A 26,753-nucleotide genomic window follows, 5' to 3' on the forward strand; every position below is an offset into this window, starting at 1 on the left:
GAAATCGCTCTTCTCGCTCAGATCGCTGCTTGCTTATTGTTCTAAAGCATTCTTAAGCCGTTGTTCAAACAATCACGCCGAGCGGATAGTCTGTTTTGTTTTATAATCTTCCCCCATAAATATAACATTTCCTTTACACACAAAATCAACCTTAATGGGTGCCTCTTTTTATGAATTATACCTAATCGGCAAGGTAGAAAATGGCGTGTTTCAGTGGAAAACAAACAAATTAACCCGCCAGTCGTTTCCTAACTTCTTTACCTCTCTAGTTTACGAGCAACGGAAGTGAGCAGCCGTACACACACACAAAAAAACTTCTTCCGTGTTGTAGAACTGTTCGATTAGCGTCTGCACCTTATCAGAAGCGGTAGCCCGTAAGCGTTTATGTCGCACTGCGCTACCGCGTGACACCGTTGATAAAGGATTCCCACACATCGAACCTATTACCGGAGGGATTTGATTTAAATATTTATTAATTAATGTGCAACGGTCTGCTGGACACGTCGGACTGTTATCGTTTCGCGTGGTTGACTGACACACAAACTGATACTGCAGCTGCGACTATCGTGCTAACCTAATCAAAACGGTCGAGACGGTCAGAGATCGTCGGCGTTTGCGTATACATCTATCGGTATGCGATCCCAAAACTAATCTCCACGGTTGTATGCTAATCGGGTTCTTTTCGAAGCTGCTCATAAAAATGTATCCTGCTTTACGATCACGCGATAAAGCACTAAACGCACAGCACAGCAAACGCGATCGCGATGCAAAATCGGGTTCCACGATCGCACGGCAAAAGTTCGATCCCCAAAAGCGGTCGGATTTGATTTGCGATTCTATCGATCGATTTGTAGAGAGTGTGCCTGTGTGATGGCGCTAACGTTCAGCTAAACCACACATTCGTAATCGGCCCGTTTGTCACGCGAAGCTTGTAACAGGGATTTCAAAGGCAGAATAAAATTTGTTCTGTGATCTCTTTCGCTAATTAAAGCGTTGCACTTTCCCCCCCTTTCAATGGCTCAACTAATTATCAGCTTTGTTAAACATTTTTACTACCTTTACGATGCGTCTGTACCGAAATGCCAAAATGCGCGTTTTGGAGTTTTGTTCTCTCAATCTTGCTTGACCTTTTCCAAATCCTTTTTTCCTCCCCCGTTGTTTCACCGTACAATAATATTTTACAACTGTAAAAATGTCAAATCTGACCAATCAACTGTTCGAGGAGGTATATAAAAAAGGCGATTCCCAGACGTCCTTTTTAGGCAGCACGCGTGTTGCAACAATAAAACGGTATCAGCGTTTTGGCGAAGCAACCTATCCGTGATGTTGCACCCTTATGTGATCGTGCTATAAATTTACGATTTTCTGCAACCAAAGGCCACATTGCACAACCTTTGACAGTGTTGGGTGGCTGTTGCATTAGCACTGTTAAGCATCCGGTTCGCAAAATAAAGGGACCAACCGGAACTACCATTTCCCGCCATTAAGGGTGCACATTTCACACTTTCGATAATTTGCCATCGGCTATTGGTTTCGAGCACCGGTTCGGTTATGATATTGTCTCAAGCAGCAATAACACTTCTCAAGCGGAGCGAGCGCTCATGTGCCTGGAGTGTGCGCACTTTTCCCTCTCCAGCACGGCCACTACTCAAGGGCATGACGAAGCACCACACTTTTGTATCGGTTCGAACACGCTAATCATCGTATCGATTTGTTTCTTGCACTTTCGCTTAAAATTACGTTGCCATTATGTGATGCGGGTTCATAGAAAGGAGCCCACTTTTCTTCTGCGGGAAGATGGAAGAATTTGCACTTTAAAAACAGAAGAAAAGCCTCCTTGCATTGCGTTGCATCACTTTCCCTGCCTTCAAGGGACACAAAAAATAATCTGTTGCATTGCACCTAAAGCAGCTGTTGCTTTCCAAAGCCACCTGTCGCACCAGGTTGGGAGGCTTAAAAAATCTCTTAATTGAATCAACAATCGATAGCGTTGTGTATGTAGGTCGTTGTGGGCACCTTTTACCACCCGTCCCGAACGCTAAGATAGCCTCACTAATTAGTGTGCAGGCGAACATTAAAGGTCAATATGGGTAATCGGAGAAGTATTTCGAGCGTCCGTCACGATGCTCTCGCATTGCGGCACTGTCTTAATGTTGCTGATGGCGTTTGGACGTTCGGCGGCTTGCGGCGCTGCGCTGCTGCGTGTTTGTACGTGCACGTCGAAAGGGCTGCAGCGCGATTCGTGTGCCCTTTTACGAAATGCGAAATCGATGGACAGTGGTCGGGTTTGTTGTTTTGAATTTATTTTCTATCAGTTGGATTGCGGTTGGCGTGATCTGGATGTAGAATTGGGTCAGTTTTTCCAGTTGATCATTGGATCAGATTCAGATATTCTGAGCCCAATATAAAATTTAAGCTGTAATGCTTTGTCTCCTTATAAATTTTGCCCTAAAATTCTATCTCAAAAATTTTACTTTAAATACTCAAACAAATAATTCACAAGCAACAATCAAAAATTTTTAAACAATATACGTCTTTGAACAAAATTGTTGTACTTGAAAAGGAAAACCGAGCCAAACTAATTATACCAGAATTGCCTGTAAACCGATTTATATCACTTCATCATTCCGATTTGTCAATACACCTAGGCTAGTTTGCAATTGCCCCAGCGCACGCGAAGGAGTGTCCAGTTTGTTGAAGCAAATAATTGTTGATAATTTCAAGCAATTACTGCCTTAAACGTTTCGACAGGTTTTGTGCAATTAAGATGTTGTTAACAGCGCGATTTGTACAGGATGCAGAATAAATACATCAGACGTACACCAACTGCTCGCTCCAAGTGCCATCACACATCAGCAGTATAGCGACTAGGCGAGAGAAGTATTCTCCACGACCGGAAGTATGATCAGTAATTCACAACCCGAATCATCTATAAGTTGGTGCTAGAGTATGTGGATTCTAGTAAGAAAACGGTCGAAGTCGACTTAAATAAATTTAAGAAGATAATTCTAGACGAGAGATGGCTTTATAGAATTTTTAAGGCTTTTTCGAGCTCGCCGAATCATTACGAATATGTAATTTCTAGACTCCAAATTATGAGGTTCGTTTATTCTGGCTCATACAGACTCGAGCAATATTTCCATCAGGAAATATTGAAAAAAAATTTAAGGTGACAGATGCATTTAATGTTTTGAAATCGGATCCTTCCAACACTATATCAAGTTTAACAAAATAATTCATATTGCATCTCGAAAGCACGCTATGCTCATCGACTTTAATGGATCAAAATCATCATCAGAAATACTCTTGAACAACCCCTAGTGTCCTAACGGCCATTCCTAGGATAGCGTTTGCTGTTGCAATTTGCAAATCGATTGCAACATTTCAATCGTCCAGTACTCCGGTAGCTCCGTCTGCACGCAATCATCTCGAATTCAATGCCACTCGATCCCATTAGCGGGGTGCCGAACCGCAACTTAAACGATCCAATCTTGGATCGTCCAGCCATCCATCGGACGCATCACGTGTACATGTTTCGGTCGTCTTTAACCCCAGACAGACGGACGAACCATCAATCAAGTTTCGCTGTCCTAAAAGTCGTCACTCTTGACGTCGTCGTCGTGTAGTGCACATTGTAGATCACACATCACGACCGTTCGGATGGCGAGAGGCATCGTGTTGATTTTAGTGCCCGATGGTTTCCGTTGCAGCTTGCCGATGGTGCACATTGGCTGCAGTAGCTGTGCACCGTGTCAGTTCGGAATTGAATGCGCTTTTGCACCTTAGTGGTCAGCCAAGAGGATGGAGATACTGTGCAAACACGTGCTTGCGAGAAGACGCATCGCCTCTGACAGTGGTACCTGTCTTGTATTTGCTCATTATTGACGAGTTTTGTTTGACAAGTTTTGAAGGTTGTGGGATAAATGGGTTGGGGTCCTCTGCAAGTCAGGTATCGATTGTTTGGAAACATTTGGTTAACCTTGCATTTGTGTGTAAGCAATGTGGATTGTGAAGAATTTATTACACATGGGTAACAATTATTTTCTTAAAACTTTAAGCTTAAAATCGCAAAACTCTTGTATTGTGATTCAGCTAAATGACAACCACACCCGCGATTACCTAACCCTAAAGCATATCTTCCATCTGGATTGATGCCCATAATGACGACATTCTAAGTCATCCGTCCAGATGACACGTCCACTCCGTGTCCAGCGCGGAACCTCCATTTATTCTTTGTCACTTTCGTAATTTTAACCCCAAAACTTCTGCGACAATCACTCACACAAACACGCACACTCTTATACACCTGCACAGAAACCCAGCAGAGATACCCCCACCCCCCCTCCTTGGTACAACCGGTCAGTTTCAGCCCGATTAAGATAAAAGCACGTACATATCGATGGGAGGCTCCCGCCGCAACGCAGGGAAGAACTAGACAAACGGGTATGCTAATTTGCACTTGGAACCAAACCGCGACCAAGCCAGCCAACCGGTCGTCAGCCGTCCCAGGCTGCCGTCTTCGGCGTGCACATCCTCGCAAGCACGCACAGTCAACACAGCCAGCAGCAACAACATGCAAAGATGAAGACTGAAAGCCATAAAACTGTAGTTTATGTCCGCGCTATCCACCACCATCCGATCATGCCGCCAGTGCCAGCGCGATTTCGCATTCGCGTGAAACTCTCAACAGATATTAGTGGAAAGGGTGAATGAGGCTGGAGTTTTTCAGGTGGAACAGGTGGATCAGTACCGGCTGATTTGGTTGGATGCTGGAAGAGGTTGCTGAATGTACAATAACTGGGCGGTCGGTGTTGGGATCGGTTTGGAATGTTCAACAAAAAGATGCGCGGTACAAAGACACATCCAACGGTACGCGGTACATCCCGATCGAGCTAGGAATTGCCGAGTTTTCGCTGATCTTCCATGGAAATGTTGCTGTTTTTCCGTAATAACTGGCCATTCATCCCGATCGGCCCAAAACTGAGCCAGTTATCGTTGATTTTCCACGGGAATGTTGCAGGCGGATTTTTCCGGGAGTCTGTTGAAAATTCCCCTTAGTTCCGTTTTTCCTCTTACAAAATTTCCCTCAGTAAACCTCTCCCCGAAAAAGTCCCATTTTTCTTATTCACTACATCCGAAGATGATTTGTTGAAGTTCGTGAGAGAGAGATCAGTGAAGACAGAAATTTATTAATTAAGTTCACGTGCGGATGGGACTCGAGCAGCTGACCTTGAAAACCCCCGCTGAAGGAAAGCAGAACACCGAGTGACCATTTTATGGACAGGATGCGACACGGATCTAGATATCCCAGAGGTAGAGGGTGCAAAAGATCACGTGAAAGGCATTCGGGACGGATGATGGACAGAAAGGTTACGACCGGATTGGTGGCCCCTTTGATGCTGCGTGACGAAATTTCATCTCCGAAGTGACATTTGCTGCCTTTTTTGAAAGGTGGTTTCTTTCGGTCGAGATCCCGAGATGTGTTCATTAAGCACCATGTATAGCATGTATGTGGAGCTGCCACCGGGGTCAAAGGTGGATAAAACTGCAACAAAATGGTTCATTTAACTGTAGCTTTCGATGACTACAAGAAGGTACTACAATGACATTCTTTCGATGCGGCTTCAATCTTGAGCAACTTCATCGGATATATTCGATGATTCACGTGTTTGACGTTTGACAGGTTCCTCAATGAAACGTGAGGTGCGTATGGCTTGGTGGTTATGAAAAACTTCGCATTAATTTCCATTTTTAAGCATTGGAAAATGTTTCATACTGCACCGAGTAAAAACAACTACTACAGACACGCGTGTGTGTGGTCTTTTGCGTCCGTCTCTGCACAACGGTCAACCTTGACATGAACCTCATCTGCGGTTCCGAGAGCCTTCACGGAGCTCCGCGACTGTCATACGCATGTCATCGCGGGTGCTGCAGGTGTTGATTAATTGCAAATGGTTGCCATTAGTGTCAGATCAGCACCGGCCCGCTGCCAATGACACAGATACTTTACCGCTCCGTGTCCGGAACACGCATGTGTGGGCATATTCTTAAAGTAGAGCGAGTGCAAATAAAATACTAAATAAATAAAACTTACTACTAAATAGACGCACACACGAATACGATCGTTCCCGGTGGGGTACCGTCCTTCGATGGGGTGCCGTGCACAGTTGGTGGTGACAAGGCATTAATAGATCATAAGAGCCACTAGAGCTACATTTATTCAACACCAAACACTTGAGGTGGAAATTGTGCAAAAGTATTGCCCCTGAAATGGATGAGTTTATAACTGATTCTGAGATCAATCGTAATTCATTCGAGATGGTTGTTTTTTTTCCTTGGCTTCTTGTCTTCGTTTGCAGAAAAGATTTAAAGATCTGTCACGTCACGAAAGACCTCCCGTTGGAGGATTAATTTTAGCAAACAGACGATCGATTTTACCATCAATCAAACTGCGATCGCAAATCCTATGTGATGATTGCGCTCAATCTGCACTGATCAGCTTCATCGGAAATCCAATAAATATCATCACACGAGAAAGAACACATGCAGTTCCCTTTCACTTAGTTGGGTAAGGCTACGGCTTGCCGGGATTGGGCTGTATATGAATCTTAGTTGAAAAGGTGAAGGACAGAGATGAACTTTTGAGGCTTAACTAAATAGATCAAATTTCCTTGCAATTTCTTTTACACCTTCACCACCAAAGCTCACCACTATATTAGACAATTCATGACAGATTTCCTCACTTAAAAATGCAAGCGATTAACTTTAATCCATCAAGTCCTCAGCCATGGTTCCCCTTCAAACTTCACAAAGCCTTTCAGGTTCGGGTTGTGAATTTGGACAATCGGTTACGCTCACCCGATCGTCTCGTCCGGTCACCGGTCAGTTGCAGTTCTAGCGCAACAAAACGCGTTTGACCCAGTGCCGATGGCGACAAATTTAGCGGTTTTGACGGATAGATTAATCATTCAAGATGGCTTACTGCCGCTACCACCAACAATCACTTTACCGCTTCTAGCGGTCATAAGCGCCTTCAGCTAGACTCATCAACAGCTGCAAATGCAAGAAGAGTGCGCTCAAAGACACAGATTTTACTTTTTGCAGCTGACCACAGGTCGTCTGTGGCATTGGACGAGAGTTGGCTAGAGGATTTAGGCTTTGATGGATGTATCAAGCTGATCTACCACCCTTGTCTGGCTCGGCCACTTTTCACCTCCCTTTCCAGACCTGTCTGAAACATCAGACAACCTGTGTCTGTGGCTCATCTTCTCGGCGATTGCGCAAGAAGATTGTGTCAGTCTGTAAATGGTTTATTTTTGGTAACAACCGTCGGACGCTATTTTGGGAAAGGATATTCAACCGACGATAATGTCACGCAAACCATGTACCGTACACCCGGCGGCATGTTCGTAACGAACGTGTATGGTTTAAATTGGATGTTTCAAGCGATTCCGATGGGTCACACGAAGCTTTCCTTTGTTAATTTGACGTGTGATTCGTTGTACACGTACGTGTCCTCATTGGATATTTTAGTGTGCTTACAGCTTCGTTAATTAGTGGTTCCGATGGCACAATAAAGCGAGTGTCAGAAGATGTCTTTAAATGAGGTTTTAATGTGAATTCTAAAAGAATTAATTATACATCATCTGCAGTTTCGAACATGAAATCTTACTCGGTGAAAGAGGTCACAAAAATGCAGTTCATGTACCCATTAAACATGTACAGCTATTGAAACTCAATTTAACGACACTTGGGACTGAAAGAATGATACAAAACGATCGACCGTGTGATCTTTTACTGCTCGTAAAATGTAATTCTGGAACATTTGATAACGATTTGGCACATTCACTCCAATAAAATCGACACTTTGAGTTAGAGCCTACCAAAGTTTGGTGAATCCAAGGGCGCGTATTTGTACTTACCCGTGAGATAATGATGCCCGCGATGCTGATGCGAATTTTCGGGCCCTTTAGCAACCGGTATCGCAGATCGACACCGTTCCAGAAGGAGACGAAGTAGCGCTTGACCTGCACGTTATCACCACCGTGCAGCCGGTAACCGTCGTAGTCGACGATCACCAGAATTTCGGGATAGATGGTCCGATCGATCGCTCGCGAGCTTTTGTAGTACGCTTGTGGGCTGCGTTTGGAGCGAAACCGTTTCTGTAGTCGGTCCGGTTCCATGAATGCTGCAGTGTGAAGGTACTAGTTAGTTGAATCATATGCACTTGTGACGCACCATAATGATACGTACCATAATCACTAAACTGATCGTTGTGCTCCTCCGAAGTTTTGCGCTTATAAATAACGTGATGAACACTTCCATCCTCCTCCTGGGAGATGTCGGTTGGCACTGGCTTTATCACTAGTTCATGACCTATACTACCCTCCTGTGAAAGAAAAACAAAACACAAAGAAAACCACAATGAAACATTTGGCCCTTTTTTTCACGGCAACCTCGACGGGCATTAGAAAGTAAACAATTTTGACACGTGTGTAAACATTGTAATTTTTTTGGGAAACATCCTTGACTCCAGCACCGTATGTTTAGTGGTTTCCCAATTTTAGATTACATCTCCACTCCACATTTGCCTCCCCCGCAGTAGGACTTGATCTTCACCCTAAACACAACAACAACAGCAAAAAACATGAAAACTCATAAAACGGTGTGTAATGCTTTTAGTTGTTTAGTTCGGGGGGGCCAAACAAAGCGCAAAGGTTAATGGACGCAAGGGCAACATCTCCAAAATGTGCGTGGACCGTCTCCCAAACGGTAAAGATGCACTCAAGTGGCATTTGGCCTTTTCATAGGGGAGCCTGGGGGGAGTGGGGAGGGGGGGAGTGCTTGAAAGCAGTGGCAGGGATGATCGACGAGGAGCGAGTGCTAAGGGTGCGTGTAACTAAAAAACAAAGCGTACCAGCGTCATAAAACTGTCAAGCTGTTGCAATCGTGATGGCCATTTTGTTGTGTGCGGTGGCTTTAAAACATATAAACTAATGACAATGAGAATCAACAGAACCGAGATGGGTGATATATTAATTGGGATTTGAAGGAACTTTATGCAAAATTTCATGTAACTTTGGTACTGCTAAAGAAACTTTGGAATAATTATTTAAATTTGCTCCAAAAAACTCCTAATCGTATGGTTCCTCGATTCTTCCCCGTTAACCTTGAGTGTTCGTTCCAGTTGCATGTTCAAATCATTCACGTAATCCCCGTGTTGACCAGCTAGTTGTGAGTGGTGTCATCTGGTTAGCATCCATTACAATAGGGAACGCGTTGCAACCATCCGTTCGCCTTGACCGCATTAGCCGAAATCGAATTCATCGGGCCTGACCTTCGGGTTTGCGGTACGGATAGGACGCATCGCTCCAATAATAATCCCGTCCAACCTCCTCCAGATCTCTATCAAACGAGCGCCGCTCAAAACTTTGTAAAAAAAAACCCACCCTTTTGCTGCGTCAACAACAGCACGTGGGCGAGTTTGGAAACAACGATTTCAAGTTAAAAGAGAAGACGCTTGAAAATTAATAATTCGTGCAACAAAACAAGCTCATCCAGAAACTTATATAACATCCCATCGCCGGTGTCGGCCATTTGGTGCCGACCCAACAGCTGACCGTCCTTGCCGTACCGATCTGGTCGACCTGAATCTGCAGGCTTCTAACTCCCGACTGTGTCGCAGTGTAAAGGGAAAAGGTGTGAAAATGTGTGCGCGCCTGTCAACGGTTGCACCCTGCTAATGCTTTGATCGCAAGTTATGGAGATTACAGGTCCGCTGGGATTATCTAATGCGGTCAACAGATGGTGTTGAGCATTAGATTAGTGACACTTGCACCATTGCAGCTTGCATCAGCGAGGTGCAATGGGATGAATTTTAATGCCACAGAAAAGTCTCGAGAGAATAAGATTGTACTTGGTTTGTTGGATATATTTACAAGGCGTTCTTTATAGTGTTCAGCACAATGGCAGCAAAATGAATTTCCCAATCAAATTTATAAAATAACTTCATTATATCAAGACTAACTAGCGTGACTGTATAAAAAAATGTTATATTTTTTCCACGATTACGTCCAGATAAGGGTTTATGTCTCGCTCACTAAGTTGCATTGTATCTGATTGATTCTACAGCAAGTAACTTACAAGGGAACCTATAGCTTATCAGCTTCAATCCAATGATACAGGTAATAATTAAATTCTACTTCCAATGCTTCTATGCCAATAGAACTTTTATGCGTAATAGATAATTGGTTTGAAGCAACAAACAACAATTAACATAAAGTCAAAAGGTGAGGCATATCAAGGAATGGCCAGCTTAACCATTTTTGGCTGCCACAGTAGAGCTTGTAGCTGATGTAAGCTTGAGTACTCAGGACAAGTAGCTTACGCCTAGTAAGTCGCTTATACTATCTACACATTTCTACTGACTCTTCAACTCATGACACAATTGCTTCTGAGGGCTTCATTTCAAAACCCACATCAATGTTGCAATTATTCGTACACAACAACATCCCAAGGGACATCTTTCTACCAGAAATTGCGCAAAAGTGTCGTCTACTCTTCACCGCAAAAGTATTGTGTAAGCATTGATCGATGATGTTCACCGCAGCGCAACCAATGTCCACCATTTCATCGATGGAACGTATTATTATTATCATGAAGCTCTTCGGTTTTTTTTTCTGGCCAAGACTTTAATCTCCTGGGTGAACAGGATACGTCAGACCGTAAGACCGTAAAAAGCAGACCCTTCTTCATCAGCAAGGGGATCCATATCATCAGCGATCTCTGAAGGTGATGATGGATCACCAATCGTTCGATTAGTTCACCAACGATACGAGAACGATGTCGAAAGGTCGTTGCGTTGCGATGATATCGGGCCAGGCCGTTTTATGACCGATCATTTGCTAAACCGATGTCCGGCTAGACATCGTGGATCGGATTGTTTTACCAAACAAGGTAAAACTGTTTTCCAAACATCACTTCGGCTGGTAAACCTTAACCTCCCACTGTGTGTTGAGTGTGCGATTGGCTTAAAATGAACCATAAAAATGAAGCTTTCAAACATGTGCAAGGGTTGTAGTTTTTTTTAACACAAAGCAATTAAACGATGTTCTTTTTAGGGGGGGGCTTGAAAAATATATATCCCTCGCATGCATGTGATGGCGCACCTGATTAGCAATCAAGCATCAGGAAGATGCTTAATGATGATTAAATTTGCCTTTATTCTGATTAAATCAGTCGATCAAATCTGTGAAATGTTCTTTTGAGTATGGAAAATATGCCAAGAGTATTCTTCTTGCAGGAAACATGCTTTACGTAGCGTATTTGGTTTGGTTTGAACTTAAACTTGAAGTTCGCCGAACGATGATACTTTGCTGTCGTAAAGAGTACAGCACAGTACAACAAAGACACTTCCTGGCTACGTCATCCAACGGCTTTAGGGCCAGATGCGCACACCGGTAGGTATCGTAAAAGATTGCCAATCAACAGTTGATTAGTGACTTCATCTGCTTTTCTCGGCTTTGTGTCGGTCAATCCTTACGCTATTGACAGCTTCCTAGGATTGTCTAGTTTCCCACAATCGGAATTGTTCGGAGCAAAATGGTCTGTTGAGACTGATCATTGATTACTGTCTGGTCACGATTGTGCATCCTTGTTTGGAATCTTTACATCTGTAATAAGATGTCTTTAGTGTATCTGATGATGAAGTGCTCCTCAAATGAGGCTGCTTTTAGTGAATAGAGTGGAGATTAGTAATTCCTTTTCAATTTCTAGAATATTTAAGAATATTGATTTATGTGTCAACAACACTGTCTACTGTAACACAAGATACTTCAAAGGTTAACACGCGTATTTTGCAACGTAATTCCATCATAATCAGCCAGCCAGCGCATATTGCTCACGTCTCCTGAGCCAGACGATCGGACAGTCAACCGGCCAGCCGGTAATGTGCATCGTGACCATCTTTCAAATTAACCGTTCAGGACACTTCCACGCCACGATCCGTTCGAACGAAAGTGAAACCAATACAGCCATCGTCACGGCGCAAGGGCCGAGCGAATCTCTGTGGTAAATCACGAGCCAGCAAAAGAGCAAAAGAAAAAAGAGAAAGGCCATCAGGTTTGCGTCCCATCTTCACGATCGCCACGGACGATCGCGAGAAGGGAAAGTGTGTATCCGTTGCGGTTGGGAAACGGTGCCCAGCACGCCATCACGAGACCTTGAACCCTGTCGCGATATTAACCCATAAAGGTTGGGGAGCGCTGGGAGCTTGCTGGAGACAGACGTCTAGGATGACTGCAAACCAATCCGTAAGCGACGAACCCGTCAAGCTGGATTAGCTGTAGGCTGCGATAGAGGTGAGTTGATAGCGAACTGTTAAAGCATAAGCATTTAAAATGTTATTGTTTGGGAAATGGACCTATATGGCGCTGTTCAAAATTGGAACATTCAACCACGGTAGGTGAATAACTTGCGTGGAATTCACAACATTATGCGCCACATGTCTGCTATCTGCCGCCATGCCTGGAGGCTAGCGTTAATGATACAGGTCACTATCACCGATCAGCATTCGGAACCATGGGGGTCTCCCCAATTTTGACGGTTCCAAAAATTATGTAACACAAGTCGCACACCATGACCACCGTCGCGTTGCATATTCTCCATCCAGACTCGCTTGCGGTTTCTTCGACTGGACAAACCAAAGCCACCCAGCGAGCTCTTGAGCGTGCTAGATACGGGATTGAGCCAACGTTAGGCTACCCATAGTAGCTGCTGGTTTTTGGCACGTCCCACCCAATCCCAATCGCTATCATCGATCGGTTCGTCAACCGATAGATTGTCGCGCGATTGCGAAACTCTACAATTTTGACGAAACGCCCGATGATTATGTATCAATTTTTTTCCCCGAACTTAAAACTGGGTCGGTCGGGGTAGCTTTATCACAGTGGCGTTGTGTGTTTGGGGAATGCAGTTTGCTCCTCCGGGACTGGGTCAGGTTTAACCAGACCGGGGGTGCGCAGCTTTGAACCTTCCGTGGAATCTCGAAAACTCCGTCACAAAATTCGACCCGTCACGCGAGGTTGCATTCGCGTTACGCAAAATCCCATTGATACGGTACAGAAAACAACATAACTCTCGCGTGGCATGGAATTATTGTTTTATCGCTCCACGGACCACGGACCGCCTTTTTAACGAGCATCAAAACGATGAGCAATCTGAAACCTATCACATAAATAAAGTCTTAAGCATTAAGATTAAAATTAATCCAGGGTGCTATAAGCGACGAGGGTCGATTATCACACCGATGGAAGTGGATGATTCGAATCGATGTTTAAAGAGTAGTTTTACCAGATAATCAGGCTTAGTTACGGTAGGTAGGAAACAGTAATATTGATATTGATTGACACATTTTTCCTACCAGCATTAGGCACAGACTTACGAACGGTTTTATGTTATTTTTGAGATATATTATAAGATTAAAAATGCATTGATCATCCTAATGGCTGAGTTTCAATCTACAAAAATCCATGCAGTGAAATAAGACAATGAGAACCTGCTGTTATACATAAAAAATTATTTTCATTTTCAGTTCGTAAAAGTCGTATATAATTAATATCCACAATGTATCAACATTACAATCAATACGTAATGCAATATCATTAACATGTTAATCAAACACTATTCTTTTCTTCGATGAGCACAACTGCAGGACAACAATGCGTTCGACAGTAGCAAAACGGAAGCCAGAAGGCATTGTAATCGATTAATCACTCAACACAATTGGTGAGGAATACTTGAAGAGCCCTACACGATAACGATCGCCCGAGGGCTTGAGCACATTCTTGCATTGTGTTCTCAGTGTACACTTGCTCGCATGCTGTTTAGTCTTTCATCCGACGCTTCCTTTTTGCCATTTGAACGTGTCAAAAGAATCACAGCACGTTGCGTTGCATGATGCTGATGCCGGAGTACGTGTTCTTTGATTACTGCTGAATAGAGGGAGCGAAGCGTTGAAAACGTTGTACGCCAACGATAGTCACTTGCTTTAAGATACCGGTAAGGAATTCCAGTCAAGCTAAGCAAGTTGCGCAAACACTACTCGTATGTACTCGCTCAAGCGTACGAAGGATCCTCCGGAAACTGACGGCGACTTAGAGGAGGCGGCAAACCACACCGCTGCGGAATGCAGTTGAGTTGCATCGATGAATGGGTAATTAATTAAACATTAGTTCGAATCGACGAGCATAATCATCATGCTGGTGAAGTGACGCAGTGAGCTACACTTCGGTGCGGATTCTGAATGGATGCATCGATTCGAGGACAACTGGTGTCTGGTTGCGGAATTAGTCATGCTGGTGCTGGGAGTCGTAGTGTATAAGGGTAAGTGATAAGTGTAGACTGACCACAATAAGCTGCTGGACGCCGTATCAAACAATAATGACATTAGAATTACCATTTATAGCATGTACTTAACATTTTATAGCACATATTGTGAGAATTTAGAGCGCATTATAATGGAAATTGAAGTGAGCAATCTGTTCAAGGCTGGTGGAAGCCATCAATAGGCTTACTTGAACCTATGAGTGAATTTGAGAATTTGTCCAGGGCGACAATGAATGCGCTACTACCAGGCAGATTGCACCCCCATAATCGCTTTATTACCCACCCATATACATCTCCCTGCAAGCTCACTTGACTTCTGGTGTTTGCCAGCGGCTTAAACCATCTCCATAGCAACTCTATTCCGTTCCGTCCGTAATTCATCCGTTTGCATCGTAGGAGGCTTGACCTTTCCCACGCTGAGCAGACAAATCACTAGCTCAGGTAGCACGCCACGAACACGCGATCAAGTGCGTGAGAATCACTTTCGAACCGATCCTGGCGCCTTCGAGCTGGCGGGAAACGATCCACTCGATGTCGTCGCTCGGCTGCCGGCAAACGCGCATATGCACAGAACGGTGCGTTTGAGCGTAATTTCAACACTCGCCTAATGAAATATGAAGACACGGAACATCTTTGCCGTCCCAAAATCTCAAACCCGATCCGCAAATCGAATCCTGAGCCCGAATTCGAACGATCCGACACGCGGGAGCGCACTCGTGACATGATTCATTAGCCCCGTGATTGAGTTCTGCGGCGTGAGTGGAATATTATAATTGGCCAACACAAACGGGGTGATGCTCGTTGAGAAGAATAATTTGCACAAGGATACGCATGTGTGGTGTGGGATAAAGCGATGCGCGAAAATGTTAGCTCAATCAACGGTGAGCAAACATGTGATCTATAATCGATGTACTAGATTGTGATCGAGGGAATAAATTCACATCACCGGTACGATCGATGATCAATCGTGATCAGGATATTGCAAGCAGTGTGCAGTATGCTGATGTTCCTTTTACTTTGCAGATTGCAGAGCACTAGAGTATTTAATGTTGATTGAATATTCTGCGACATATCCTATACACCAAGGAGTTGCAACAAAGTAATCTCGAGTAATGCATCTTACGTAAATGCAAGAACAGCTCACCACAAGCCTTAGGCCATAACTGGACCATTTCTTTTTCCCTTGTTTCATTTCGATGAAGTCACTCCTTCAAGTGTGGCGTAACTGTTGACGATGCTTTTGCTTTCACCTCGATATCTCCTACACGATGTTGAAGAAGGTTTTTTTTTTCCTGCGAGAGAGGATTTATTTACTCGCAGAAAAGCTGGATTTAATGCAAGATTTTTAAATGGCTTGTACATTGTAGAAGGAGATTCAAGAGATGCAATTTGCCTGGCAGACACATTACCAGACATGTGGACATCGTGTCCAGTCCCGAAAGCTTACTTCATCAATGGTAGAAAGTCAGAAGACAGTTCCGGACAGCGCCGAACCAACGTGTGTCCAATTAAGACGATGTCAAGAAGCACCATATCAAGCGGTAATGCGACACTTGCTTCGGAAATGCTTCTTCTGCAGACAATTATTGCGCAATCGACATCGGTACCACATCCACCAATCCCGGAGATTGAGTTGGACATTTGCTAAACTTGAATTCGTCTATGCAGATCAGTTACCAAATTCGTTTGTCGTGATCTTGAACCATTCTGCCAGCAGATGAAAATGATTGACAGACGTCCGTATACGGACATGAGACAGTTGTACGCGAGAGATCAAACGTCAGACACAATTAACCTTTAAAATGTAGCTAATTATGCATGTAGAACATCTTGACTCACGAAGCGATCCTCATTGAAGTTGATTTTTTTTTTCATTTCTATGTATAACAAGCTACCTAGCATCCAGAGTGCTTAGGATAGGGTCAATGCTGTTGGGTCAGTAACAGAGAGCTTTTTGCAAAAAATCTAGCCACTTCACTCCAACGAATTAGGAAACGCACTCGGTGGGCAGCATTGTTCTCCGGGGTAGTGCTTGCACCTATTGCGTTCCACAAAAACCCCCACGGATGTTAGCTCGGATGATTCGATCTAGTAGTTGGCAACGCATCGTACGTCAGTCTCGGCACATGGGGTTAAGGCCAAACGGTGCGAGGTCGAACGCGCTTGCGATCGGCACACAAATGGCGAGAGCCGATCATTAGCTGTGATCTGGAGCCACCGCATGGAATAATCGACAGCTTATTTCAGGGTGTTGCTAACGGGGCTGATAGCTGTGGGAACTAAGATGCAACCTGTCCGATGACTGGCTCACAATTAGCATGATGCTGCTGTGGATGCGTTTAGTAAGTTGATTAAAATAGGAGCACTACGGCAGGGAAAGCTTTGTATACGAACGTCACTGTACTTTTTTGTCGATTAGTTCCATGCTGCTCAAATTATACTGTAAGTATCACTTACAAATCGAAATCGTTTCTGAAGTTCTTGCTGCTTCATACACTCAGCTCGGTTGGATAACATCAATTCACGTTGAAGGGTTGCATTATCCCAATGCAATCGTACTAACAGGTACTTTATTTTATTATTTTCCATCGATTAATTCTCGTCAATTTAATCAACGTTGAAACGTGTGTTATGTAGAGCACAACCACTCGGTAAGACCCTTCCGTACAGGCGTCAGTGGAGATAGTGAGACGATAGTAATCGATCGTTGTTCAGTAAAGATAGAAAGCAAAAAAAGTCGAGCAATAAATCTCACCAGCTCGTAAAAAGCTTACGAAATCAATCATTACAGCCAATTACGGCTCAATCGATCGTCTATCTTCCTGGTTCCGTCACAGACCGATGCTGGTGCAACAGGTGAATTATGTTGTCGACCGAGCCGCGAAACACTGTTCTCTCACGTTCACCGAAAACGCTGTCTAGGAGAGTTGTTGTGCTTCGAACGTGTTGGGAAGAAATTGTAGCAAAAACATATAGACCAAACGGTGTCTTGTAAGATCGCGAGAAAACATCATCCAAAAGGGGGAGTTACGTCACCGATTGGTTCTACCTTCATTGACTTCATGCCTATCTGTCCAGATATCGATCGATTGGTACCCAACGCCAATGTTGACCGATTTATACACAACACTCCATCTCTCGCTCTCGCTCCTTGCTTGCGAACAAAACGAGTTCCAGTGCTCCAGTGTTCCAGTTTCGCTCCTGGACCAGTTTATTATTGCGATAATGTCTGCGTTTCGACACTACGCCAACCCTCAAGGTGACTCCAGAACGGGCGTGCCGTGGCGTGCCGTCGCAGATAAGCGACTACCTTCGAAGCACCCTTGGATGCACATGCCACCCGGGGCACCACGAAATGTATAACATTAAACCCAACATCCTTGTAGCATAATCCGCAGTTCGCGTGATCCAGTTCGGCAACTACGCGCTCACTGATAGTTGCACCTCTTTATCCTCGCGGCCCACACAGCGCTCAATGCGCTTGAGCTCCATTTCTGGTTATTTTAAGGCGGCTTTTTCTTGCCACGAAGAAAGTGCAACACGAAGAAAGCAAAATGCAGCTGTGAACCGCAACAAAACGGGTGTTAATTAGCCGCGACGCCGGTACGGTGAGTACCAAACGGTGGACGGTTCACGCACACCCGATTCGTAACAAATGTCGGTCGGTCGGATCGAAACGAATTTTCATGCCAAACCCAAAAAGTTGCCAACGGTGTGCGAGAGATATCCATGCGGGCTGTTGTTGTTGCTGCTGCTAGAGAGCTGTTATCTAACGCCGGTACCTAACTCGGTCACCACCTGAATGTGTATCGGTCTGTGTGGGGTGGTTTTTTGTTTTATAACATTTCGTACTTTGTTGCGCTTTGATTGCGATCTAATTACGGGACCAGGAATGCTTTCCTGTCGCCATCTTTATTCAATGACTTGTTTGAGTTGTTCATTTCAACTTCAAAACATGCTTGTAAAGATGTGTATTTTGTTAACACTGCTGGGTGGAGCAGCTGTTAACTGCATTTACTGTGTTCAATTAGCTACTTCAATGAAGATCGAAGACGAATTCAAACGAATTCGAAGTCGATCGAAGACGAACTAAAATAAGACCGGATCTCAAATAAATTAACTATTGATCAAATCTTGGAAGTCTCCAGGCATAATAATATTGCGTGGCGTATGCCACGTCTAACATGTATATAAATCAAGACTGATCTAGTCTAGTTTCGAAGCAAGCAGAGTAGGAGTATCACAAAAAAAACTTTTTAAAGTGTAAGATTTCTCACCGAGTATCACTAAGGATTTTCGTCAAGATAATTAATTTGATTCACTCATTTGTTACTTCGCATTGAACAAAGGCATCAGAAATCAAGCCTAGAATCTTGGAATCATTATTCATGAAATGTTATATGTATCGAATTCTTTTGATTACCCAAATCGGTTTATGGTTTTGAAGGTAAAAAAGCTCGAACGTGAAGAATTCTTGTCTAACATTGCACCATTGGGAGTTTTCAGAGATTCTACAGAAGAAATCCTTCATAAATTTCAGCAAAAATTCACATCACTTACAGGCAGCCATAGCTAAGATTAGAGAAGCAAAAAAAAACATTCAAGTCACCTCAAGAGTCAGCTAGTAGGACAGAGATCCACGCTAAATGTGTTTGTGTAAGATAGTCTCCTATGGGAACCATTTCCTTCCAGTGTGGACTGACTATTCAAATACGTGGTATCAGTATATCATTCGGACCATTCCTCAGTAGTGAGGACTATGTATCAAACTACCCTAGAACGGAGAGGCCCAGAAGAACGTTAAGCGAAAAAGAAATCTCCTATGTGGAGGATATAAATCAGTGAATCAAACTTATAGTACTTTTTCTTACTTTATCTGGTTCCCTAGTTTGTTATTTCCATATCCAACGTATTGGATGTGTAGGTAAAAAAATCAGGATAAATGACTGAGAGACTAATACGTTTGATTTTGAGTGTTTTAAAGAAACTTTGAATCGGATCTATTGCTTTGAAATCTCATCCAGATATTGAATGATCTACATACTTCAAATAGCAACCACCACTCGTTATCGTGCCGTTTTGTATTCTTAAGCGACGAAACTGAGTAATAACGCACAGTTAGCATACCAGTGCTAGATACATGATGACATAACACGCAAGAGATAGATAACGATCAGCTGGGCCAGGGAAAATCCCGTACCGATCAGTTTGGTTTACGGTTTACATTTGTCATTTTGCACCGCGTAAATGCGCACAGACTAAACCGATTCCTATGTCAATGTCTCAAATGCCGGGACGACGAATACGGGAGGGGACGCATTTAGTCTCCCGAATCCGTTGTACCTGCTGACGGTCGATTAGCACCTTGGTCGTCGATGTAATTGAGCTTGCGCGAGTTCGTGAGACACCGAGACCAGCGGGGAGCGAACTTGAACTACTTCTGTGCAGTAAAGGGTGGTTTTTAGGTAAGCCGATTGTGGTTGGGTATTGGTTTGTACCGGTCGAGGGTTTGAAACGATTGACACCAGCTCTAGAACGGAGCGATAGATAAATATGTAAATCTGGTGCTGGTTTACTTGGTGAAGCAGTGGTGGTCGAGATAAAATTAGTATCTTTGCTCTTACATCTTCGGTTGAAGGCAAATGCACGTCCACTTGATTCTTCAAAAGTAATGCGAAGACAGCAATGGGTTCAAGGATCAAGGATTAATTACGAAACTCACTACCATCTTATCGATACACTAGGATCAGCCCAAAGTATGGCGTTCTCGCCGTACTGCAAACCACTTTTTATGCAATTGTGCAACACGATACACCCTTTACTTCAATTTTACTACCGTCAGATTGGTGTCCGAACGAGTAATAATGCTTCTTCTCCCAGCGTGCGCAGCTGGACCTCCACAGGGTGATGATGCAACTATAATAAGCGTGTAGCACAGCAAATCCTGCTCCTTTTGCAAGCATTAAATTAAAACAAATAAAATCGTAAACCTGTTTCATCTCATCATTTCATCTTTGCGGCGGTTTTGTCTGTCTCCCTTAATAGTGGAGAGTAGATGACGCGATTTGATTATCAGAAGAATCGAGCCCGCAAACTCACGCTGATGGCGTTGGTCATAAGCAGTCATTTTAATTTTATTACTATTGCTTATAAATATGTATTTATATAGCTCAGCTGCAGGGCACTTGTAATAAGTCGAGTGTGACAATGTTTTGTTGGAGAGTGAATTGACAGGCGTGTCATAAAATAACTTAAGTATTAAATCTTGTAATCTAATGAGTTCCCGTATAGTTTTTTTTTTTTTTTTTTTTTTTTAGCCGCATTACTCGCAACAACTTTCGAGATACTCAACTTATTATTACTCACATTACTTATTCAACACGCAAAGGTTAGCTGTTGCGGTTCACTGCAAACGGACAAGCTGGATGTGAAAATTATTCCCGTAAATCACACTCAACGCACCCATTTTTTCTTCGTAACTATCGGCGAAAACTTACAAAATCTCATCAACGCGTGAGCTGGCGCCTGATCCCAAAGGTGAGGGTATCTGCCCAATGGTCACTCCTCACTGCATTGCACTGCCCAACCGCTGTCTAATTAGAAAAGGCAACATTGGTGCATAAATATTCATTCACTCGCTCAGTGTAAGGCCAACCCGAGCACATGTGGGCACGCGATCTCGCGATTGCCATTTAGCAGGGTCCATTTTACTTTCGTTTTCGCTTTCAAGTTCAGCTCACGGTCAGCGCACGGTTGTGGCGGTACTTTTCAACCGCCAGAAACACAAGCATGTGAGCTCATGGAAGAGAAGATACAGCGCCAAACGCTTTTATTGTTTCTGTGATCGATGAATTTTCGGTAAGAAACTATGTTCAGCGAACTTCTTCCCGCTCAAGGTAAAAGCTGTGGCATATGGTAATCGTTCTGTACGATCCCAAACAATCGCTCACCGTAAATTAGCATAATGCCACACCTTACACCGTCGTTAAAATATGTGCGCCGATCGTTGTAATCGTTGGGTTTTGTGTGAAGAAGCGATTCCGCTTAAATTCAAATCCATCAGCGTAAGAATCGATCTAACGTTCTTGGTGTTGGCGTTGGCTTTCGTGCAAACCAGGATGTTGAAACGATGGTGGAATGATCTGAATAAATCACCGACCAATACGTGACTATCTCATATGCATAATGAAAGAAATCCCCCAAAACAGAGAGCAAAGATTGGGACGATTGGGGCGAGTGTGCATTGTGCTCACGTCTCACGTAGTGCCGATCGTACGTGCTATCGATCAGAATAGGCATTTATCTTTAAATAAACTATTTTGTTTGCCTAAAAGATGCAGGATGCAATTTCTTTGCAATTCTCAGAAGCCATATCAAAAACAATGTAAATAATTAATCAAAATTTGTACCTCGTTGATCCGAGCTGGACGATCAAGTGGGTCGTTATGCACGCGTGCAAGAATTCAACGCAAATTAACACACCCCGTAACATGATCGAGCTGCATCTCGTTACGAAGATCACGTTACAGTGATCGGCATAGTTTTCTCACTTTGTTCCACAATGTACAAAATGTATCAGCTAACCAACGTACCGTACCAAAACTACGTGCTAATGAAGTGTTTCAATGTTTGGAGTTCGTTAGACTATACTGGCAAGAAGCTTAGCTTCTGGTGTACTACCACCAGCAGCTGGTTTTGGTTTGTTCTGTGGCAGGTGATCTATTTAGTGTAAGGTCGTGGATGTTTGGATTACTTGTCACCATGAATTCTGTCACTATGAAAATGAAAATTAAGGGCATACAATTCATGCACGACAAATTGACTTAAGACAAATGTAAAGAAGAAATAAATAGTAACGAAGGCAAAGGACAGTGTCAAGACTTTCAAGGCATTTTAAGTGGACACAGGCAATTGGAATGTAAAGCTAATTTATTGCTTCACAAATTTAAAATTGAATATAATCTTGAAATCCTCAAAAAATCGAATGATGTTTTTCGTATAAAATGTAACAATAACTAACTAATAATATAACTAAAGCAAAGGATAGTACAAGCTACTTTTGAAAACAACTTCGTTTTAAATTTCTTTTAAGGACTTTTTCCATCTCGTCCTCTATGAATAATTCGTTTGCGTGGATATAAAATTCTATTTTATAAAATCATTTTTAAAACACTGTCATTCCGAACGATCTGTTTACACTCAAATCCAGTATTTCTCAAACTAAGCATAGCAACTAAAATAACGCAAAAGATCCATGGAAAAGAATTATTCATAAAAATGCAGTTAACATTTTACAATAGCCTTTAACACGTCGTAAGCAAACTTGTTTTGATCATGATTACTTAAAAACACATTAGTAACTTAGCGATTAAATTGAATTAGTTCAGTCAAATTTTGAGAAATTATAAGCGAAATATAATCTTAAAAGAACAATATTCCACTGCTAAAAATTACAAAAGCTTCTGGAGCTACAAAGTCATTGCAATGTTTTCATTATGGTCATAACAAAGTTAAAGCACTGATTACACAATGTACTAAGACTATTTGAGAAATGCAAAAGTTTGTCAGATAATCTTTTATTATGTTGGTTTGAATTCTTGTCTAGATAAAGCTCGATTATTCAGAAAAATTGCTTTACGGGTCCTGAATAATAGTTTTAAAAATCTATCTGCTACTACTCATTAAAGCATTTGAAGACGGTCTATTGCAAATAGGAATATTTAAAAAAAACTTCTATTACTCAGCACATTTTCATCATACATTGTTTTGTGTCTAGACCATGTTTTATAGGGTGGCATTTAAAGCATCTCGTGATAATCTTCGCCAGGAATAAACAAACAAACAGATGATCGAACAATAATAATGATTTCATTTAGAGTGGCAGCAGGTTCCCATACTGTGCGTGTACCGTATGGAATTTTGATGAGCTGTTTATTGCTGATCTAGGTGATTCCTGCACAATGCATTAGTACTGATATAGATCTCCATGATTTCTCTAACTTTAAGCTTCACTCAGCTTCAAAACGAATCGAACAAAGCCACCGATAACGTATTCAGAATGCTACTGACTTATCACTAATGCGATCAAACATCTCGCTGACTTAGACACTGGTTGCTGTCTTTTAAAATGTATATTCCACATTTAATATGTCTTGCAAACCACCTTCTACAGTAACGTTTGAATGCATTTAAAATTTCCCATTAGCGATACGGTTCAATGTCGTGAAGTCTTACGAAAGTGGATACGTATTTCACGATGCTACACACACGCCGAATCTGTCAACTCATCCGAATGTGATTGATTGGCTTTCGATAGCGAAAGAAGAACGAAGAAAATGGAAAACAATACTATCTCGGTGGGTTCCAAAATAAAAAGAAACCCACCGATCCCCACCAGAAAAAAATAAGACAACCAAAACCTGCCCGACATTGACCTCTATTCGGCGTACGCCGACGTACGTAAGCTTTTAGGACGCCCGGTGCGTATGTGCGCCCATATCGGAACGGGGAATCGATTTCACTTTCATTTCGACATCAATGCCGGAGGGAGGAACCCACAAACGCGACGTCTCTCCTTCCTGTCCGCATCCTTTCCAACCTTTCGCCCCTCCGTATTCCACTTGAAGTGAGAAACCACTCTAGGAAACCACGTTCGATTTTTGCAAAACCGGGGAAAGAAAGCGAATAAAAATATCCCCGAACCGGTTCCGATAGTGCGTGTGTGCAAAGCGCTTGCAGGAAGGATTGAAGGATATCCTCCATTTTGAGCTTGGAACGAGCTAAGCGAAGCGATTATTTTTAGCTGCAGTTAGTCGATACATCTACTCTTCCTGTGGGTCATTTTAGCTTTAATGATTTATTAATATGCTCTCACACGAACGGAAAAAAAGCTCACGTTGGCAATGAACATCGAAGAAGGAAGCAAACCATTAAAGGATCCGATAGCACTTTATTCGTGATTGCATCGTTGCATCTCTACTGGCAAACCCTTCCAGCGAGCCGAAGGTTCTTTTACCCAAGATCCTTGAAGATCGATTATCGTTTCGCGACGAAAGAGCACCATAGCACCAGGAGCATAAGACCTTGCGCACAGCTTAATCTGCGAATCCCTGAGCTTACCTGTAAGGATGGAGGGAAGGGACGTAATGGAGCCGCAACTATCAACATCCATTACACGGGGAACTTCCACAGGAGCTTCCCACGTGAGCACTAGTGGGTCGTATCCATCGAACAAAGCAAACGGGTTGATCCGGGCCCACCACAACAATTGATCATAATTGGCACGTCGAAAAACCGTCAAGTGAAGGTAAACTTGGTTGTGGAGATGATCGTAGAGAACGACCAAAAAAAACAAAACGCCACCGATAAACCTCACTAAGCCATCTCTGACAACCGCAAAGAATCGACCACAAGGAGCATCCGTAAAGGGAGTTCACTTGTTGCCGTTTTTTTTTTTGTTGCATCCAACCAACTTCAACGTTTCCAATGTCAGAAGCGCCGAAGAAGCGGCTGCTCTTGAAATGGGGTTAACCGTGGCCACTATCGTGCGAGGGGGGGTCACCAGGTCACGGAAGTATTACCTTGCCAACTTCCGCGTTGCGTCTCTTCCTTTTCAGCTCGGTGCTTACAGCCCGGCCATCTTTGCATACTAATACGTATGCCCTATTGCGATTCTCTCAAAAGGGCCTTTGATGCGTACCGGCCAGCGCAAGGGTGTACTTGAACTTAAAAGGGGAATTATTTTTCCTCAATTTGATTTCCATTATTATAATATGAGCTGTGCGGTACCAACGGTACCTGGCTACCAACAATTAGCAGCAAGAATCCGCAACAATAACAATCTCTCGCGGCGCGGGTAGTCACTTCCTGCTGGTGGGTTAGTTTTTGGGACTGACGGTTTTTGTGTTGTGTTGTCAGTCAATTGTTGTTTATGCAGCAATAAGAGCCAAGCAAGAGCACAAGTTCCCTTCATTGCGCAATTGCGTTAGTCACATAATGGCCATGGGTCCTTCAACAAAAAAGGTAATTTGATTCAAGTCTATTTTTATTGTTCAAGAAGGTTATCTTACGACTGTTTTGGGAAGGGTAAGAAGATTGATTGATGCTATTGACACGTGTTGGAAGTAGCAGATTATCGCAACAAAAGCAGATACGTAGAAGGGTGCTTTGATGTTTTGTTTATCAACAAAGTCAAGTGTTAAGAATTATTTTGAACTTCAAGACAGCATTTATCATCTTATTTTCTCCACACAATTGACCTGCAACGGTTTAACCAGTTCAACGTTCGATTGTGTACGGAAAAACCGGGTCAAAGTCACCACCCGAAGAGGGTAGGTAAGAAAAAAAAACCCACCCCGAAATCGCCAATATTGGACATGGGTGGAACCGCACCGATCGATTGGTCAAATTTGTTGCTAAATCCGGGCACAGGGTGCGACGACTCAAATTGGCCACCGGACGGCGTTGCCTATCTGCCTAATGGAACTCTCGTTAGCGTTAACACTCGCTTCACTCTCTTCTTTCACGACGTGCGACCTTGACCACACCTTACGGAGTGGTTTGTGGTGTGGCCCGGCACCACATTTCGGGCGTCGATAATTGCGTACCGGTCGAAGGTGTACACATTTGATGCTCAATTAGCATACTGCGCCGGCGCAAGGTGGAGCACATGACAACATATGGACATGTTTAGTAGGAAAAATAATGTCATGGACCTCATCAACAACAACTGCAACTTGCGCTTACTGTTTTTTTTTACTTTTAAGGTGAAGCAACGTCTCTACCACACGCTCTCTCTGTATGGAAAGCGATTGTGTAGCATCATTGTTATTGCAATTCTTCCTCATCTTTCACCACGCTTATCTGAAGCAATATCGCTTTCATCAAGCTGCTTATTATTTTTTCACCTTAAATGCTATCCTCCCAGGCGGATGAAGATGTTTTGCAGTCCTTGAGCGAAGAAAAACGTAAGTAAAGCAATGGTGAGGCAGCGCAAATCGACACGATCTTTGCATATTCATTGTGCGTCTAAGCGCGCACAATTTATAAACATTCCCAATCGACAGCACAGGCATGCGTCAGCTGCAAATGTGCATAAATGTGAATGTATTTAACGGTGTATTTCCTGTTTGTGCACATGTATCGACAGGACAGTCGTTGCGATTTGATGGACGTTTAAAATAAGAAATAAAAATAACTGCAAAGATGTTTTATTTAAAGATAAAATTACGCTAAAGGTTGTCATAGTTGACAACATTATGGCACACGAATTACCTCTAAATTGTTTTATAGTAATGTTTCACTAGGAACAATTTTATAGCAACTTGATTAGATATTATTGTAGTACAAAAAGCTCCAGTTGTTTATGC

At 43.1% G+C, this 26,753-nt stretch overlaps 1 protein-coding gene across 5 annotated transcripts in view; it reads right to left on the bottom strand.

Annotated features, from left to right (window-relative positions):
- Positions 1-26,753, bottom strand: part of LOC126567854 (A disintegrin and metalloproteinase with thrombospondin motifs 1) — a 321,278-nt gene that overhangs the window by 15,420 nt on the left and 279,105 nt on the right. For all 5 annotated transcript variants that reach the window (XM_050224176.1, XM_050224177.1, XM_050224175.1 and 2 more), the window contains exons 5-6: positions 8,254-8,389; positions 7,923-8,188 (exon numbers count right to left, since the gene is read on the bottom strand). In XM_050224176.1, the coding sequence (XP_050080133.1) occupies positions 7,923-8,188; positions 8,254-8,389 (402 nt within the window). The remainder of the gene's footprint in view (positions 1-7,922; positions 8,189-8,253; positions 8,390-26,753) is intronic.

Source organism: Anopheles maculipalpis, chromosome 2RL (genome assembly GCF_943734695.1).
Source record: "Anopheles maculipalpis chromosome 2RL, idAnoMacuDA_375_x, whole genome shotgun sequence".
Taxonomy (NCBI): Eukaryota; Metazoa; Arthropoda; class Insecta; order Diptera; family Culicidae; genus Anopheles; species Anopheles maculipalpis.